Below are 21,287 nucleotides of genomic sequence, written 5' to 3'. Positions count from 1 at the left end.
AACACTTTTGTAACAAGCCCCTTGCTCACTCGGTTCCACTCTCCCGGCACTTCTCAGATTTCAGACCGCAGCATCTGATATTTAGGTCGTCCGATAATTCGGGATTCGAACTACAGCTATGTGCCATTCATATCCAGTGGTAATAGCTCAGAACAAACACCAGGCAGGCTGTATGTAAGTTCAAACAGGAATCTCGTTTATTGGATGCACACACAGACTTTTATAAACAACAGTTTGAAGGTGGCCCAACCGACCACCTTCCTATTGGTCAACTGCAAAGTATCTTCTAGTCCTCACTTAGGTCCTCTTGGCCATGCAAATGAGGACTTGAAACAGGGTAAACAGGGATTGGTCTGATCTGCTGCTCCCCCGCAACAGCCGTCCATGGGCCCCGGACACCCAGTTTAACCCACAAGGGGGGTCTCTATAGTCCTAGGTCCATAGTCTCTAGGAAGGAGGCTAGCCCTCAGGCTCCTCCAGCAGCCCAAGTGACGGTTCAGTCCCTCACAACTTTCATAAAAAAGATCCTAGGGGATTGAAGGTGATAGGAATAGATAGGGTGGTAGGGCATTGGAGAGGATCCAACCTGGTTAGAGAGATCTCCCAGAATGAGTCCAAGTGGATATACTTATTGGACACATTGTCACCAAAAGGTCTAAATATCGAGTTCGATCTTAATTGCTTTCTGAGCAACAAATAATAGTTCCCCTTCCCCCCTTTTCTCTCCTTTCCCCACTATTTCTAGAATTTTAGAAAGAATATATTATGCCTAATGTGGGGCCGAAATATGAAAATATGAGACAGGATGGTCTTCTACCTAGTTTTATATGTTTATATCCATATTTTTTATTAGTTCTACTATCTCATCTGATTGAGATAGTAGAGGTGATTCCTGAGATCCCGCCTATATGTGGATATATATAACTGTAATGTTCCTAGAAGGATAATAATGAATTAATATAAGATACATAACATTTGGAATTTGGAATACATTTTTAATGGACAATCATTTTTACTATTTGTATAACTTATGTGCAATATTAGATATGTGTAATAGATCTATGGTTAATTATTGAAGACATTATACCAATATAATTATACTGAAATCTGAGGAGTGCCGGGAGAGTGGAACCGAGCGAGCAAGGGGCTCGTTACAAAAGTGTTTAAAATGTTTTGACAGGCTATGTTTATTAAAACCTTTTTTGATGTTATTTATGTGTTCTTCAAGTCTTTTTTTCATTTCCCTTTTTGTCCGACCTACGTATTGGAGCCCACATGGACACTCCAACAAGTAGGTGACATATCTAGTTGAGCAAGAAACAAATCTGTTTACTTTAAATTCTTTATTAGTTATATTAGACTTAAAAACACCTACTTTCTTTTTGGTCATACCGTGTTTCCCCGAAAATAAGACAGTGTCTTATATTTTTTTTCCCCCCAAAAAACACACTAGGTCTTATTTTCGGGGGGAAAACGGTATGTACAGAAATCAGGACTGTGACTGTTACACAGAGCAGAGATACCGGCATGTAATGTACTGTATCATACAGTACTGGAGAAGGGGAGTGAAAGAATGGTACTGTGACTGTCACAGTGTCACAGTACTGTACCTGGCTGCAGCTGTCTGGAGCTCTCTGATGCCGTCCAGGCATCCTAAAAGCCAAGGCAGTCGGGAGGCAGTCGGTCGGAACGGCTTGCAGACGGGCCGGAGGGAGGGAGCTGCGGCCAGAAAGTTTTTAGACCGTACATGCAGACGGGTGGACCGGCAGGCAGACGGGCCAGCGAGAGGGAGGGAGCTTTGCGATCGTGACATTGTTATTAGACCGTACATGCAGACAGGAGACAAGCTGCACATATCATTGATTTTTACACTCAGACCCCTTGCTGGCTACTTGGATGCAGCAATACATGTGCGCCCCCTACTGCCGAACTAGGTCTTATTTTCGGGGTAGGTCTTATATTACAGAAATCCCTGAAGTTAGCACTAGGTCTTATTTTCGGGGTAGGTCTTATTTTCGGGGAAACACGGTAGTGGTCCTGCAGCAAATGCACCTTCCACAAGGGAAGAAGCCCTTTCCTTCAAAGAAGGTGAAATTACGTTTGGGTGGGCTCAGAGCATTTTTAACTAATCTATTCCTGAGGGTAGGAGCCCTTCTATAGATCTATGGTTAATTATTGAAGACATTATACCATTGATATTTTACTCATGATTGTTGAAGATTTCCTTTTTCACACATGTTCCAAATTAATGAATGCATTGATAGTATATAGGGAGACTGGAGTGTGACATAGGCAGACCTGCTATCCCTTGAACGTCTATACGCTGAAACGCGTCGGGTTGGGTCTGCTGTTGCATCACACTATCAGTCTGATTAGTTGCCTCTGACTGACCGGCCGGCTTTTGTTTTTCGTTTCTTGGTTTTCGTTTTTAATTTTATCTCAGCGCTGTTTTTTATCTAAATAAACCCCTTTTAATACACTATGGGAGTATCATTATATTTTTTATGATCTTTATGGGAGCCAAACATAGGATGCCGGCAGAGCCTGGGGAGGTCAAGACGGAGGACAAGACGGTGAAACGGCTGCTCTGATCCCGGTGTTATATATGGCTTATTAACATCCTAAGACTGTTAAGTGCAAACCCGAGACTTTTTTTGAGATTTTGCTGTTGATATTTTTTCACTTTATTATTTCACTGGAGGTTTCACTCCATCAGTTCACCAGATGATACACTGTATATAATTTACCTGTTTGAACTGTATCCTTATATTTCTATTATATATTTCTTCAAGACAACGGAGCTTCATGCTTAATTTTTTGCTTTATTTTTTAAGTTCATTTGATTTCTTCACTTTAGATTTTCAGACGTTTTTTTTCACTATTTAATATATACATTTTTTTGAGATTTTGCTGTTGATATTTTTTCACTTTATTATTTCACTGGAGGTTATTGAGTGTTGACATTTTTTCACTCCATCAGTTCACCAGATGATACACTGTATATAATTTACCTGTTTGAACTGTATCCTTATATATTGTATTGTTTTGCGCACAAGTTTTTTTTCCTCTGACAGAGGTCTAAATAGATGCTGTATAGTCAATTTTTTGATATATACATTGGTCACAGGTTGTACAAAACTGTCTTTCACACAGAGATTGATTTTTAGATACTTTATTACGAACATGAATTTTGACACTGTGGGGGTGATATACTAACCTAAACACACGCACGCACCAGGTGCGTGTGATTTTCACACAGCAAAACGTATTTATCAACCAAAAAGTCTCTAAAAGCATATTTCCACTAATGCCATATATGGAAAAATCATGCACATGATGCATATATAATGCTGCTTCACGGTTTAGACAAAAATGGTTAGCTCATGCATTTACATTCCTGCATTCATCAATGCAAGCAACACAACATAGAGCTAATTTACACATCACCTTGCAATTCATGCAAGGCTTTGCACAACCCCCCTGCTGGGTGTGTACACACTACAAAGGTGTTTAGATTCCACCCATAGATCATGCTGGCAGGGAACACACTACAGAGGTGTATACATGTTCGTGGTGTGTTTATAAGGTTAGTAAATCAACCCCTTTATTTCACATTTGCAATCCAACCAGAGGCGTAACTAGAAACCTCAGGGCCCCAGTGCAAGAAACCATTTCTGAAGGGGGGCAGGAACTTACCTGCCTCTCCTCTGCTCGGAGAGGCGGCTCTGATCACACCTGTCTGCTCTCCCTCTCTCTCCTCCTGGCCGCTCTGAAGCTGCAGCGGCCGGGAGGAGAGAGAGGGATCGCTGACAGGTGCAATCAGAGCCGCTGCGGCCAATCGCATTTTTCGCTGTGCCATCCTCTTCTCTCTGGGCCACCCCCGAACTGGCGGAACACCAGGTCCCGGTCGCAAGTACGACCCCTGCAACCCTGATAGTTCCGCCAGTGCATATATGTAACAACACCTGAGGGTTTAATAACACTTTAAAGCATTTTATCACTGGCAGAACTACCAGGGTCGCAGCGACCAGGACCAGGACCAGGTGTTCCGCCAGTTCAGGGGGGGGCCGAGAGAGAAGGGGAGGCCCGCCGCTCGCAGCGGGGTGAGGCCTGTCAGGGAACTCCAATTCCCAGCAGGCAATGTGCAGAGTAGTGTCATTGTCTTGCACTGTAATTTTTTTTTCCAACCAAAAATGATTTTATTGTTTTTGGTTGGAAAAGAAATTAGCAAGACACTGTCACTACTCAGCACATATACAGCAATGAACAATCAGTGCCTACCTGGACCTGCGGCAGCTCTCCTCCAGAATCTCCTCACTCTGTGCTGTGAGCTGTGCTCCCGAACTCTGTTCCTCTGTACAGAGACTGATGTGACTGTGGGGGGGACATTAGAGTGTAAGCTCCTCTGTACAGAGACTGATGTGATTGTGGTATTCCTCTGCTCTCTGGCCCCCCCGAACTGGCGGAACACCTGGTCCCGGTCGCAAGTGCGACCGCTGCGACCCTGGTAGTTCCGCCAGTGAATCCAACACTATTTGGGTGGAACACTGTGAGGCCTTTAGCGCTACACCGTGGATCGATTAATATGAAGATATTAACATGTATACTGGCACAGTGAACAAAGGATAAAAACTGTTCTGGGCATTACACGCTGTGTAATACATGTCACACATGTTCTTTAATATAAAGTACATGTAAACCCTACTGAATGACATTTAGTTTGCCAAAACACTCTGTAACATAAGCAACTGCCATTATTTTGTAAATAAAATACTTGTTTTTAGTTTTCATTCTTTGCTGCATCTCAGCGCTCAGCATATTTGAGTCATTTCTTACCTATATGACATGATAGTTGCATGGCATTTCTTGGGGCAGTCTTCCTGATGGTGACAACAGTGGACCATGCCTGCACAATTTGTGTTCAAAGAGCCACATATAGTCCCCACTGGAAGACCGTCTGTAGGGCATTTCTGTCAGCATCATATTTTAAATGAAAGCTGCATATTTTAAAGTATTGAACATACCTTTTGAAAATACATTAACATGTTACAATTTATATGAGGTTTTAGGGATTGGTTTTTACATATGCTTTACACATAGTGCTGCAAAACACAGAAAGATTGTTACTTTTGTTTAACTCTGAGAGCTCGTTCACACCAGTTGCAGTGCCTTCCGCCCCGATTCTGGCCAGAACGCACTGCCTCGCATTGCGGCCGGCTCACTTTTTAGTGGGGCAGGAGGGGGCGTGGTGGGCCATTGAAGTGATGGCACCATAGCCACGCGATCGGCCGCACAGGATTGCAAGGCACATTATGCCTGCGGTCCTGTCCCGTCCAGTGCGATCGAAATAGTGCTTGCAACATTTTGATGGCACCGGACCGGAGGCATAATGCCTTGCGATCCCATGTGGCTGATCGCATTGCGTCCGGAGGGCGTGGCTACAGTGGCATTCACTTCAATGGCCCGTCACGCCCCCCTCCTGCCCCACTAAAAAGTCAGCTGGCCGCAATGCGAGGCAGTGTGTTCTGGCCAGAATTGGGCTGGAACGCACTGCAACTGGTGTGAACGGGCCCTAAGACCCAAACATAGCAGGTCCATACACCTAGCTAAGCATAGGCCTGTTGAACCATGTGTGGCAGGGTAATGAAAAACAGATACATTCCACACATTATGACAAAAATAAAACAAAATGCAAAAGCCATACCGACAAAGGCTAACAAGAGTGACATCTTTAGGCCGGTGGCAGGTGTTGACCAGGCTTAGGCAACCTGTGGCTCTCCAGCTGTTGTTAAACTATAAGTTCCAACAAGCCTAGTTCAACAACAGCTGGAAAGCAACAGAGGCTGCCTATCTCAGCTGTTGAACAACTTCCGGAGGTCCAACTGACAGTGAATGCATCCAACAAGAATCCACAGTTGGCTTCAGAGGCAGAGAGAACTCAAATTCAGGTGAAACAACAATCAAGCAATACCCTTGGGAAACACTGAAGGACATAGTAACAATTTAAAAAAATGCAACTAATATTTTACTTATGGAACTTCAGGCAAATATATAAAAACACCCTTTGGATGACACACAGATTTAAAAGTCATGACATAATCGTTTTATGTTATTGGACTGCTACACCAATTGGAATTTGCATGCCTTCTCTGTAAGGCAATAGGTGCAAGAGGGAAGGAAGATGGGTGGAATTTTACAGATGTTTTGGCCAGTAAAACAGTAGCTATATATGTGTTTGAAATATGTATTTAGCTGTTTGGCTGGAGGTCCTCCTTTAAAGGGTGAATGAATAAACAACAAACATTATATTCCCAACAAAACCTACCATTGGCATCTTTAGCAAGAAGGTTTCTGGCCTGAACAACTGTGACTTTAAAAGCATAGAGAGGAGCCTAGAAGAAACGAGACATCAAATGGAAAGCTTAGAATCAAACTAATCTTTGAAGTTTAATACAATGTAGAGTCTATAGCATATCGTTGCATTAGAATAGTCTGTCTAAGACTCATTATATTTTATTTTTAGGATTTGTTAGTCTGTCTGGAAGAAGACAAAGGGTCTCAATTTTACAAACTGTTATTAAAATAAGACTGGAACCAGGAGTAGTGTTATTAGGTTAAGTAAAAAGAGGAACGGTTTAAAAAAGGAATACATTAATGAGACACTGGACTAAGTATAAGTTATGTTGATACATAAACATGAGCTTTAGACAAAACTTGGTAATAGTTTTGCATAGAGTGGTAAGTGGGTTACATCTCTATTAGGGTTTATTTCTGTCTGTGTCAACGTTTGCTAGATCCACCCTCACCATGTTTTCCTGGCCACTGTGACCAGAAAAAAGAGTGAGGCAAAATCAAAAAATGTTATTGTCCCCAGCACAGAAGCAGATGAGAAATTTCCCAATTGAGTCTCCTGTTACACTGCCAAATATTAAAGGTGGCATTTCTCCACACCTTGGGGAGGCTTTTACTCACTTCCTGTTGTGTATCTAGAACAGAAGAGAGAGTTAATATCCCCAACAAAGATAGCAATGAGAACCTTTTATAAGTTTCGATTCTTTCAAACCCTATAAAAAATGGCTTTAATCTACATCTACCAAACCTGCTGGTTTACATGCCGGGATTAGTAAAGCTCCCACTGTACTTCTGGGCCACTTCGGTGTAAGAGCTTCAAGTCTCAGACCCTACTGCTGAAATTATGTCTCTGCCTCCCTCTCCTCTTGGCTATTCACAAAACAAAGTCTGGGGCTGTTTGCTTTGTAAATAGCCTGGAGCAGAGGGGTGCAGAGGCATGACCTGCATCGTTTACATCCAAGCAGCCTGGAAGCGGGAGCTGTATCAATCATGGTATGAAAACCAGCAGATTTGACAGATGTAGAATAAAGCCTGCATGATGGGATGTTGCTTTTGAAGCAAGGCAAGGTTTAACCAGTAAGTTTATTGTGCCCAGAGTTCAGGTTTAAAATTATTTTAACAACAGGCAAGTCAACACTTAAAGATGACAGATATCCACTTGAATTTCCATTGACAAGGAACAAGATGTGGATATACAAAAGCTTCTTCAGTTCATGTAGGCAGTTCTTGTACAACCACATTTACAGCCATATAGCATGGGTGTTGAACATCCACATTGGTTAGATACAATCATTACAGTAAATAGAAAAATGTGTTGCAGATAAAGCCATGTGCAGCAAAGCATGAGAAGTGTCTGAGTGCCTGATTATATATAGCCATGTTAACAGGAAATCTACAGCAGTTGGTGTAAACCTTATCCTCTTGTAGAAAAAGCATAGTTTTAACTAGGTTTGTGGGTCTGAAATAATCCGAATGTTTACAGAAAAACAGTAAATATAATCCAATACTTTATTTCTAGAGAAATGCTGCTTAGCGCTGCTTGGCCTGTATGAATTCAATGCAGCGTTTACATCTCTTGGTACTTGATAAAGAAGATGGGCGCTGGGTCCCATACATAGGCTTACAGGGCATACAATCAAAGCTGCTGCCTTTATGGGCAGACTCTGCTAGTGTCAGTATTTACACCTGCTAGCAGCTTTATTTTTTTTTAAAGTGACAGTCAAGGCCAGATTTACTCTCTCTGCTGCCCCAAGGCCAGGATCCTCAATGCGCCCCGCTACTCACCAAACCCTGCCCCCCCCATGGAGAATAGCAGACCTGCTCGCTGCATACAATGTCGTCGAGATCACTTGTACAAAACAAGCGGCGGCTTCCCCTCTGTACATTTAGCTCGGTTTGCCCGAAGTAGGGCTTAATGTAGAAAACTAACCGCCTGAGCATCGAGAGATAGGAATTCCACTCCCCTGCTGCCCCTCTACTCCCTGCTGCCCCGAGGCCGGGCCTTGTGGGAAATCCGGCCGTGGTGACAGTCACTTTTAAGTGTATCTGTGAAGAGTTTGTAGACCCTAACAATCTTTTTTGCTCCATTTTGGTCTGTTAAATGTATCATTGTATTCACTTCTGTAAAAAAGATTTAATTTCAAGTGTTTTGTGTATCTGTTTGATTAGTGCAAAAAATACCTGATGACCCTGCCAGAAATCCAGTGTTGTCCTGCACACTCTGCAGGGGTATCTCAAGCACTGGCTTCTCCTCTGTAAACTACAGAACACTTCCCCCTATGTTATGTAGATGAGGTGAGGGAAAGGCTTTCTGCAGTACTAACACACTTCCACACAAAAAGGAACAATAAAGTGAATGAGAGCCATCACCCTGAGACAGGAAGTGTGTTACTGGCAGAATCACCAGTTGAAAATAAGGAGAAAAAAAACAAAACGATTGCAACCGCAACATCTAAGGACTGGTAAGTAACAATTTATTACATTTTTGATTGAGATGCATTTAATTAAATAATAGGCTAGACAGGATTTCTGTAGCAAAAGTGTTTTTTTGATGGATGCTGAATCCATTTCAGACCTCAAATTTTACTTATAACTGTACACTTTAAAGTGACCCTGTGGCCATATTTTTTTAAAAATAGTCCACCTGTAAATGAAGCATTTACATACTTACCTTTCCAGCCACCCATGTATTGAAAAGCTGCTCGGCTCCTTGCTGCCCCTCCTGGTTGCTGTGGTTCCTCCTTCCTGGCTGGTATGTCCTGTAGCTCCATACGAGCCAGTGGAATGAACCTCAGCAGACCAAGGGGAACAATTATTCTACTCACCCAACAGTGGAGAATACTTGCAGAGGCTTGAGAGTGGATAAGGGGCAGCTTTTCAATACACAGGCTGCCAGGAAGTTAAGTATATATATATATATTTTTGCAGATGACCTATTTTGTAAAAGTGACTTTGTGATGACAGGGTTACTTCAAGCCCACAAAACATTATTTGCAAGGTTCGGAACCCATTTTGTGCATTAGTCCAAGAGCTTGCAATCCTAAAAGAACCTACATACAACTGAAAGTTGAGCATTCTGTATATTTCACAAACACAAAGTAAACTTTTATTGGATTGGTTAATGTGGCCGGAAATCAGTGTGAAGGAAGTACAGTATACGCCATTCAGACACAGCTGGTGTCACGCTAACATGCTTCAGGCATTAGATATGGAGGTAGTAGTGTAGGCTGCCTACAGGATTAGGGAGCACATAGATGAACTCACCACCTTGAAAATGCTTTATTATTGTCTATTGATAAGCAAATGACACAGAGTGTGAAAATGGTGATGTCACCCTGCTGACTATATGGCAGGGTTTACAAATCTAAAGAGTGGTAAAAGAGAATTGTAAAACTTTTGGCAGAGAAAACAGTTCAATAATACATCTTTCAGCTAAATAATTGTAGTCCGCTTGTTTGCAGACAGTGTATAATTATATTTAAGCCCTTAACAGAAAAATGATGCATATAAATAGATGTGATCTTAAAAGACATTAATGAACTCTATAAAAAAAAAATATATAAAAAAGAAAATTCTTGTTTTCCATCATCATTAATGCAACCCCTCTGCACGATCCATGGCGCTGTGCTATTTTTACTTGCGGTAAACATAAGCTAAGAACTACTTGACCAACTCAAGTGTTTACCATGATAGACTCATCTAGTACCCTTAACCCTGCCACACAGAAAAAAACAACATATAAAATGATCAGCATAGCCCTGCCCACTCTAATAGGGTTACTGACGCTTTCAACCTTTGAGGGCTATCTTTAAATGAATTGATCCATCATATTTTGTTCATTTTACAACCACAATTCCAAAAAAGTGGGGACGCTGTGTAACATATACATAAAAACAGAATGCAATGATTTGCAAATCTCATAAATCCATATTTTATTCACAATAGAAAATAGAAAACATATCAAATGTTTAAACTGAGAAAATGGACCATTTTAAGTAAAAAAATAAGGTCATTTTGAAATTGATGGCAGCAACAGGTCTCAAAAAAGATGGGACAGGGCCATGTTTACCACAGTGTAGCATCCCCCTTCTTTTAAGAATACTCTGTAAATATGTGGGAATTGAGGAGACCAGTTGCTGGAGTTTTGGGAGAGGAATGTTGTCCCATTCCTGCCCGATATAGGATCCTAACTGCTTAACAGTCTTTGTCGTATTTTCCGTTTCAAGATGCGCCATATATTTTCAATTGGTGAAAGGTCTGGACTGCAGGCAGGCCAGTTATGCACCCAGACTTTTCTACTATGATGCCATAGATTAAGTATGTGGTTTAGCATTGTCCTGCTGCGATATACAAGGCCTTCGCTGAAAATTACATTGTCTGGATGAGAGCATATACTGCTCTAAAACCTGAATATATCTTTCAGCATTGATGGTGCCTTTCCAGATGTACAAACTGTCCATTCCATACACACTAATGCACCCCCTTACTTTCGAGGCTTTCGAACTGAGCGTTGATAACAAGCCGGAAGGTTCCTCTCCTCTTTAGTCCAGAGAATGAAGTGCCCATGGTTGCCAAAAAGAATGTCAAATTTCAATTTGTCTGACCACAGAACAGTTTTCCACTTTGCAAAAAGTGTTTTAAATGAGCTTTGGCCCACAGAAGATGGAGGCATTTCTGCATCATGTTCAGATATGGCTTCTTCTTTGCATGATAGAGCTTTAACTGGCATTTTTAGATGGCATGGCGTACTATGTTCCCAGACAGTGATTTTTGGAAGTCTTCCTGAGCCCATGCAGTGAGGTCCATCACAGAATCATGCTTGTTTTTAATGCAGTGCCACCTGAGGGCCCAAAGATCACGGGCATCTAATATTGCATTTTAGACTTGACCTTTGTGCACAGAGATTTCTCCAGATTCTCTGAATCTGTTGATATTATGTACTGCAGATGATCATATATTTAAAGTCTTTGCAATTTTACATTGAGGAATATTATTCTGAAATTGTTGGACAATTTTTAGACGCAGCTTTTCACAGATTGGTGAACCTCTGCCCATCTTTACTTCTGAGACACTCTAACTCTCTAAGATGCTCTTTTTATACCCAATTATGTTACTGACCTGTTACCAATTAACCTAATTTGTTGCAAGATATTCTTCCAGCTCTTCCTTATTAGTACCACTTACTTTGCCAGCCTTTTTATTTGCCCTGTCACAACTTTTTTGAGACATGTTGCTGCCATCAATTTCAAAATTACCTTATTTTCTTCTTAAAATGGTCAATTTTCGCAGTTTAAACATTTGATGTTTTCTATTTTCTATTGTGAATAAAATATGGCTTTATGAAATTTGCAAATCATTGCATTCTGTTTTTATGTAGATTTTACACAGCATCCCAACTTTTTGGGAATTGGGGTTGTAGGTACTTATATAGTACCAATAAGTTACACTGCACTTAACATATACATTCACATCAGTCCCTCCCCTAAAGAAGCTTCCAGTCTAAGGTCCCTACCTCACATTCATGCACATATACACATACTAGGGTCCATTAAGCAAGAGCCAATTAACCTTGCAGTGTCTTACAGGGTTCTCGGTGCTTAACACTGGACTTGACAGGTCACATGACCAGGTTGTCCTCCTGGCTATACTTTTGGAAATTCATAAATTTAATTAGAGCTTTGCTTGCTTCAAACTCAATGCACATTTGCAAAGAACATCTTTTTTTATTTTTTTAAAGCAGTGGTATGGCCAGAGTAAGGCTGCATTATAAATGGGGCCTTGGTCTACTAGAATGCAATGCAATTTCTGCGTTGTATTGCATTCCATACCTTGAAGACTGGCATTTAATATGTAACTATACAAAATAATTTATCTTCCTTCAATGTCATATTAAAGGGCAGTTCCATCTAAAAATGATTTATCCATTTTCAGTGGGCTGAGGTGTGTTAATAAATCTTTAAAGTTACATCTCTTAGAAAATCCACTGATGAGATTGGAATATGAAGGTTTGTGTCTCCGACCCCTATGAAAGGCCATGCTAGACTCTCCTCCTATTACCATCAGGGAAGTGTCACTTCATCATTTGGATCTACACTAGTTTCAGCACTTAACAGGTCTAGATTTTCTGTTTGGGATATCTCAGTACTAGAGTTCCACAGAGATATAATATGTGATGCATGTTCATTTGCTACCAAGCACACAAGGGTGAAATACCAGTTAAAGATGGAGTTGGACATTAAGGCTAGGTTCACACCAGATGCAGTGCGTTCCGGCCCAATTCTGGCCAGAACGCACTGCATCGTATTGCGGACAGCTCACGTTTTTGCGGGGCAGGAGGGGGAGTGGCGGTCCGTTGAAGTGAATGGCACCCCCGGCCGCGCGGGATCGCAAGGCACATTAATGCCTGCGGTCCGGTGCAATCAAAATTCTGCAAGCGCTATTCTGATCGCACCGGACTGGAACGCACGGTACCCTAATGCCATGCAGCTGTGCATTTTTGTATGAAATATAACACAAAGACATAAGGTTGATGGGACAGGTCCTTTACCTTTGACTCTTTGACATGTATCAGAATGGAATCATGGTCGCTCTCACTCATTCCAAAAACCTGTAGACACAAACAAGGGTTTTTTCAGTTTGGATCAGAGATGCAGGAACAAGACCACACGGCTAAAAATACTACAAAGCCAAGATATAGATGTCAGGTGTCTTATTATCCGATGCAGCTGACTGTAAGCTGCCATTTGCTTCCTTCATGTCAACAGTTCTTCTGAAGGCAGCAGATCAGTAAATATGGGATGACATTTTCAGGGCCGATTGCCTTTATTGCTTCACTGCTTTGTATCATCCAAAGTATGTTGTAAATTTGTGTGCAATGTCTACCTAACAGTTTTCTGCTTAATCAATTATTTTTACAGACTGCATGTTATATTAGGAAGCTCACTCTATAGAATTTCAAACTGATTTTGTTTGACGCAGACTGCTTTTGTAACGTCTGGACAGATGGAAGATTACACAAACACAAAACGTGGTAAAAACTTTGGTTGTTTTGTGGAAAAGACAGATACAGAATAACTATGACACCTTCTCATTTTGTGTGCTGTGTAAACCACCTTACACACAATGCAATTTGATCAGGGAATAGGCTGCGGTCTTTGTAAATTTACAGTACTTACTGCAAATCCTTTTTTGCAAGATTCTAGCATTTTGGGAATAATGCTCAAAATATAATTTAGCTGAAAATGTGTTCAGTATTTGTATGTAAAACATTTAATAAAAGGCATTGACTTGTGTGTCTCCTGCAAAAGCTCAATCCATGCCTATCTCCCAAATGTACTATGTTTGCTAATAAAACACATTAGTCCTGTGGCACAACAAATCCACAAGACGAAGATAATAACTTTGTTTTGAAGATACACATTTTACAATATACATCTGCATATTACATTAATACATTGGGACTAAAGGGAAATGAATAACATTTTTTAAAAATGCAAAAAAAAAAATAAAGCAAATTACAGGTATCTATCATTGGAACATTTATTCCAAGTGGCAGCGCACATACATGTTCTGCATGGAAACAGCAGTTTCTTTTTCAGTGTGAACTGGTAGATGTCACTTCCTCTCTGCTGCTAAATGTCATTGTGAGCCATAGTCAAAGCACCGGGGGCTGTTATCACAGCATCACTGTTATAGCTAATCATAGCCACAGACAGAACCTCAACTAAGCACAAGGGTGTGGAACTCCTCCGGGCTAGCAGAGCTATATGTACAGCGGGGGAGCTGCCGCTCATTTTGTACAAGTGGTTCCTCCCCCTCGTCGTGGTTTTCAGGGTCCCCCGCTCTAATGAGGAACCCGGGACCACAGAGACCTGATCTGTTCTCTGTGATCAGTGAGACAGGAGCGCTGTACTCACAGCGCCCCCTATCCCAGTTGTCACAGGCTGCACAGACTCGAGCACAATGCAGTTGCTTGATGTTCTGTGTTGGAGGGCAGGTTCCATAAAGGAGAATCTGTCACCTCCAAACACTATCAAATACCAAAATGGAAAAGAAACCTGAAAAAAGTAAAAAAAAAAAAAATGTAAATTAAAAATGATAAAAAAATTAAATAAAAATGGATAAAAACAGAAAAAAAATATAAAATAAAAATAAAAGTAATAAAAAACTAAATAAAAATTATAAAGTAAAAAAACAATAAAAGAAAAAAAATTAAAAGCAACCCCGGCATCTGCATGTGAATAAGCAGTGCTCTCTAACACGCATATGCTGCATTAAAGGGTAAGTTCACTTTCCCAAGTAATTTGGGAATAAGGAATTACCTGCTCAAATCTGGCCCCCACTCCCCCTCTCCCTGGCGCTATAATTACCTGTCGGCGCCCGGTCCTTCCCCTCCGCCAGTATGGGTGTACTATCTGTACCCCATACTGCTGTCCAGCACAGCACTATCCTATGGATTTTGAATTTCGCTCAGAAATTGTAAGCACTTGTTGGTCAGCATGGTCAGGTGATCACGCTGACCAATGAGAAGCTCTTCTTCGCATTGTTAAATAGAGTTTTGGTGAAAATTATATTTTGTATTGGGACAAGTAGATTGGGCCCCCGCTGTCCTTGGACAAGTAGTTTTTTTAAAAATGTCCACACCCCGTATGCGCCAGAACTCTTTACTAATGGACAGTAATTCTTTTTACCATGTGCTATAGGGACACAAAGAAAACAATGTGTGCCACTTGTCACACACATATAAGCAGTAGCAGTTAGGCAAAGTCAGGATGTTGCTCCTAATCTGATCTGTATACTTGTTGACTGTTGACTAGTGATGTTATTATTAAAGCCACTGGATCAGTAGGGTATACAGGGAACTAGCATTTTTGAATGATTCAGCTACGACAGTCTGTAATTTCCCTCATTTTTTTAAAATACAGAACATTTAAAAAAAGTGAACTTGGGCTTTAAACCCAACTGCATAAGTTAAATAATTGCATAGAAAATGCCAGACAAAAAACTTGGAAAGCGAGTGGGGCAGCTGTCCCTGGTGCTGATCTACAACACTGGTCACACACACAGATTAGCCATAACATTATGACCACCCGACTAATGTTGAGCAGGTCCAGCCAAAACTGTCCTGACCCATCAAAGGCATGGACTGCACTAAACCTCTGAAAGTATGTTGTGGTATCTTGCACCTAGCTGACAGTAAGTACTGTAAGTTATCAGGTGGGGCCTTCCTGGATCGGACTTGTTTTTACAGGACATCCCACAGATGCTCGATTCGATTGTCTGGAGAATTTGGAGGCCAAGTCAATACTTCAAGGTTCTGACCACTGCAGACTGGGGCTATCCATTAAGAGCTGCAGTTTTGGAGTTGCTCTGACCCAGTCATTTAGCTATCACAATTTGGCCCTTGTCAAAATGCTCAAATGCTTATGCTTGCCCATTTTCTCTGCTTCCAACACATCAACTTCAGGGACAAAAAGTTCCCTTGCTGCCTAATCTATCCCACCCACTTCAAGGGACCATTGTAACAAGGTAATCAATGTTATTCACTTCACCTCTTAGTGAACATAATGTAATGGCTGATTGGTATAGCTGGCAATACAAATACCCATCTGAATCCTTTAAAAAAGGGCACAAGAAATATTCAAGGAATAATGACATTATCTAAGGAAAGGTACCAAAGGGAACATACCATCTGAAGGTAATAGAAGAGTTCCTCTTCATTGGCAATGTGTTCAGACGACACAATACCAGCCATATACACAAGTGTGTAGATTATTTCTTCATACAGCAGTTCCAGCTTAAAAAAACAAACAAACAAAAAACAAATTTATGTTTTCAAAGTGGACATGAACTTAAAAAGTGAAGCTTTCCCATCTTATGAGGAACATCTACAAACTTTAACTGTACCAAAGCAATATCCCCAAAAAATGCTGCCTTGAATTCTTCCTGAAATACAGTACTTCCTTGCATGTGAATTCATTCCTTTTCCTTTATTCTCATTCTGTATATCTGCAAGGTTGGATCTAAGGCACTGCTGCCTCACAAGATTTGGAATGCAATTTGGTGATGCCACTAATTTGCTGCTCAATATTCTTCTTGCTGAAGAGAAAGCAATATATGGGGACCTGGTGTACAATAGCACCGCTTCATCCTTTCTGTGGATCTTTACTACAGTCACCTCTGTTGCTGCTTCTTGATCATTACCTCACCAGTAATCAGATCATTAGTTATCAGGGGACAGCTGTAGCATGAGAAAGCAAAACATTGCTCCTTTACCAAGATGGCCTGCTCCACACAGAGACACATAATTGGCCAAGGCATGATAAGCTCAGCTACAGGGAGCGACCAAGAGAGAGAGGCAACACTGGTGACAAGTCTTTTTCCCTGTTTGTGAGTGAAAAGCACTCACCTCATAGTTCTCCTTTAAGTACAATTTCCACAGTAGGGGGAAAAGGGCCAATTGTATGTATTAAATTATTTGTAAAGTTTATAAACCTCTAAACATTTTGTGTTTATATATGTTCTACAAATATACCACATATACATTTCATCTTTTGACTGCCAAAAGAGCAGTTTTTGCTTTTTTCCCCCCACACATGTTAAAGTACACATTTTAGGCCTGAAAATTGCTTAACGCTCCCTACAATTATTTATTTTCTGAAAGCAGAGGCACAGAAGAATAAAAGGGTGGTAGCTGAAATCACAATTCTTCAGGACTGATAGAAGTGATAGGGCGTCTGTAAATGAAAGTCGGAAGTCTGCTGAAGATATACAATCTGAATTCTGGCTGCCATAGCATACAGTGCTCGTGTCCGTAGCAGCAAAAACGTAGCAAAAAAGAATTCCCAGATAATTTCTAAAGACAATTCAGCAGAAGCTGTTTATTTATTTATCTATAAATGAAACCTTGGTGCCCTATAAACATCAGGAGAGAAGGGGATGAGCTGCTGCTCTTACTTGTTCACCTGTACGTCTAAATTTAAACTTGATCCATTGAGCAACAAGTTTCTATCATCAAGAAGATAAGGATGGATAGTCAAACATAAACAAAAGGAGACTAGAGCTCCACCTGCTGGCTGCACATGAAAATACAAAATATTCAAGAGCTATATTTTATGTTTACCTTAACTACAAAAAAAAATATTATTTTAAAAATTGAATTTCCTTACTTTGACCATAATTTATATGTTTTACTTAGAACCTTAAATATAATCAGAGCTACTATGAATTTCCTTTAAGGGAATACATTTACTTTAAGTGAATAAAACGTTTTTCATTTTTTTACACAGAAGATCACTATTAAAAGCCTACACCATGCAACACAGATGTCAGTATAGTTTTTGATGGCCACACTATTTGTTAAGCCTTCTGGATTCTTGTGATAAGATTTTGTGATCAGTAGTTTATATTTACTCTGTAAAGCTAGAACAAATATTTCTCTTTCTTTTTTTTGTTCTTTCTTCATTTCTTGGTATTCCATTAGAGGAGTGTGACACCATCATTTGGCTTTGTAATAACTATGACAGTTGATCAGAGTTAAGGATTATGCTTGGGCACTACTAAAGTTTTTGTGTTAAACTCCAGTTCCCCCATTTTGAAAAAACTCACACTGTTCATGTTATATTTTATATACATTTCTCCTGCGAGAAGTTTCAATCCGGCCGTCTCCTCTACCAGCAGTGAATGAGCCCTCCAGTTAACGATGTTCTTTGCTGCTTTCTGCATCATTCTCCAGATTAAATTGAGGATGATGCCCCAGTGATGCTTTTGGCTCACAGGAAGTGTGCTGGATGACGCTGAGCGTCATTCAACCCAGAAGATGAGTAGCGCAGCATGACAGCGAGAGCTGCTATTTTTAATCTCAGCTGGCCAGGGCTATTCATTCTTACAAATACAAAGATCACGTGGGCTTTAAATAATGGTGAAGCGGACCAAGCATGTAGGAACATTTCTTCCTGTGTTTAATGCCACAACTATCCATCCATAACTTAAGTATTAGTTTTGTTTGCACTCTTCAGCTATTTAGTGACTAATAAACTCTACATTGCAATGATTTCATTTTGACTTAATTGCAAGCTTTACTGAACAGACATAAAATATAATTACCTCTCTTTTGGAAGGTGTCAGTTTTTCTATTGCTCTATGCTTCCCTGTGTTCTCATGTGGAGGAGGGATGCTGTTATTTAAAACACCCTAGAAAGGAAAAAAAAACACACAAATCTCTACAATAAGTTAGCACTAACTTATTTTTTCTTTGTGGCCATCTGCTCAAGAGAAGTAAACCCCATTACTCACTGTGCATAATTTATTTTTAGATAAAATGACTATATCAAGTCAGAAGATAAAGCATTCAATTATTTTGTGGGGATGTCTGGGATTCTCTCATTTGCTTACATAAACCAACTGGAAAAAAGACACAGCCTACACATATTTATTTATTTTAAAAAAAAGTTAATTTAGTAAAAGTGAAATTCCAGGTAACAAATGAAACAAAACTTTAAATTGCTGATGTTATCCAGAGAACAAAATACTTGTGCTAAAGACAGGAGTCCATTTTCCCCTCACATCCTTTGTGTTCACCAGTACAGAAAGTAAGCATAATCTCTCTAGTAACGAACAGGAAGTGATGTAGAGCACTGCCTGTTCATTCATAATTGGGGACACAGTAAGCTTACTATGTCCTCAATTATTTACAAACACTCAGTGATCAGCTGATCGCTTAGTGTTTGTATACCGCTCTCCATCCTGACTCACTGTCACAGGAGGCTGAGTGGGTGGTGAGGGGAGGAGAGCTCGGCCTCCTGTGACACCGCTGACAGCCGACTCCTCCTCGCACCGCCGGCCCAGAATCCTGTGACATCTGTCTTCTCCACACACCACTCTCCATCCTGATTTGCTTGTCACAGGAAGCCAAGCTGGGCAGTGTGGGAGGAGAGCACGACCTTCTGTGACACAGCTGACAGCGCTCTCCTCCCCACCCCGCTCAGCCTCCTGAAATCTTTTCTCCTCCCCGGTGGCCAATGCTCTGTGTCAGGGGGACATGGGGCAGCACCCAGCAGGGAGGAGGGAAACTAGTGATGCACCACATTTCTTGCATTTTTCCCAAAGTACCATTCATGCCTGAAATGTTTTGACAGGCAAAGTTTGTGCATCCCTAGTTAGAACGTCTATCAGTTCTTTATCTTCATTTTGTCTTTATCCTTAATTTTCTCTATTGAGAGAAAATGAGAGGAAATCCAATAACTAATCTAAGCAATAAATCTAAATACCAAGAGAGATAAACAAATGCTAATGTACAGAATGGGATTTATGACTAGAGACAACCATGAGTTCTAACTTCAGCCCATCTATGCCCAAAAAAATCTCACAGCCTCCCTATTGGTGCCCATATCCTATCCCCAGGCCCCGAAGCAGCTGTGTCGGCTGCTGTGGCTACTGTTGTGTCACTGGTTAGAAGAGAGGGCCCCCAGATCCCATCAGGCATATTTATGTGCCAGCAAACACACCTATCACTCACATTGGTCCTACACAGAAAGTGATTCTGCTGTCATTGTAAATTGATTGGCACTGTATGTGCTGCTATTGTGTCTATCTCACATTGGGCTTATTGCAAGCACCTTTCTATGAGGCATCTTCACAAGTTATTCCCTTCATCATTACAGCTGTGCTATGTGGCTATTTTAGGAAATGAGCAATAATAATGACACAAACAGCTGAACATACTGTACCTCGGTCCTCCAATACCGCTGCATGCTTTCTTGTTTCTGAAGTACACTTCTCATTCTATCGAAAAAATCACCCGACTCCTCACTGAGAAAGAAAAGCAGAAGATTCAAGGCCATTGTATTGAAAGTAAGGAATTCTTAAAGTGACAATGCTGCCAGCTGTATACATCTATTTTTATCATTTAATAGTTTTCAATGATTTGCTTGCCAGCCATAGAAATGCCACACATATCTTCAGCACTATCTGAATATCTGTCCATCAAATTTGCAGAAAGGCAACATGGGCTGCAGTCCATAGCAAAAATGATCCAGCAGGTTGTAAGGCTATTTTGTGTTTAGTTGTCTTAAAATAGAACTATGGGGTAAGTGTTGTTCCCCGTAGTTCTCTTTAGGGTCACGGGAGGACATATACTAACCTCCTCCCATGACTCAAAGCTCAGTATATCGCAGGCTATTGCCCGCGATGTACTGAGAGTGCCGCTGCCGGGACGCATCCCGACAATACTGTCTGGATCTAAGCAGCTGCGTGAGTGACAGATGGCTCTGCCTATCTAGAGGCAGAGCCAGCTGTGCCCGCCCCCTCCCCGTCTGTTCCTCCACTTAGCACTGCTGGATTGGAGAGGGGAGGGGGGAATTCCTGACATTACAGTCATTACTCTCTGCAGGGAGATGATCGGAAAGTGAGCTCACTTCCCGATCAATAGAGCTGACCTGTGACAGCTTCTATGTCACAGGTCAGCTCCAACTATGAGGATGAGTGGAAATCGCTCACCTCATAGTTCTCCTTTAACTATATATATTTGTTGTAATATAAAAAACATATTTGCCTTAAAGGTAAAATGTATATTAACCCCTTAATGACCGAGGCCTTTTTTTGTTTTTTGTATATACATTTTAGGCCTGAAAATGACTTCAACCCTCCACACATTATATATTTTATATTTTCTGAAAGTCAGGACCCTGTAGAATAAAATGTTGGCAGTTTAAAATTTTTATATTGCACAATATATTAGCGCAACATATTATCAAACCCCATAATGTAGTGAAAAATGCCCTTACGTGCCTCAAAACACACTTAAATACACATTTTTTAAATAGAATATAAAAGATGAGGTTACAACAAGTAAATAGTCACCCAACATGCCAAGGCTAAATATTGTGTGCGTCCATGAAATTGTAATAAAATTCAGTACCCCCATGTGATAGCAGATT

At 40.8% G+C, this 21,287-nt stretch overlaps 1 protein-coding gene across 1 annotated transcript in view; it reads right to left on the bottom strand.

The window, feature by feature from the left end:
- The window catches only part of BAIAP3 (BAI1 associated protein 3), a 122,139-nt gene that overhangs the window by 98,492 nt on the left and 2,360 nt on the right, over positions 1-21,287 (bottom strand). Inside the window, exons 2-6 of the mRNA XM_018564264.1 lie at positions 20,079-20,160; positions 18,457-18,543; positions 16,040-16,147; positions 12,899-12,958; positions 6,326-6,392 (exon numbers count right to left, since the gene is read on the bottom strand). Of these exons, the coding sequence (XP_018419766.1) occupies positions 6,326-6,392; positions 12,899-12,958; positions 16,040-16,147; positions 18,457-18,543; positions 20,079-20,160 (404 nt within the window). The remainder of the gene's footprint in view (positions 1-6,325; positions 6,393-12,898; positions 12,959-16,039; positions 16,148-18,456; positions 18,544-20,078; positions 20,161-21,287) is intronic.

This window comes from Nanorana parkeri, unplaced genomic scaffold, assembly GCF_000935625.1.
Source record: "Nanorana parkeri isolate BGI_ZX_2015 unplaced genomic scaffold, ASM93562v1 scaffold3, whole genome shotgun sequence".
Taxonomy (NCBI): Eukaryota; Metazoa; Chordata; class Amphibia; order Anura; family Dicroglossidae; genus Nanorana; species Nanorana parkeri.
This window is presented reverse-complemented; position numbering and strand designations above follow the sequence as displayed.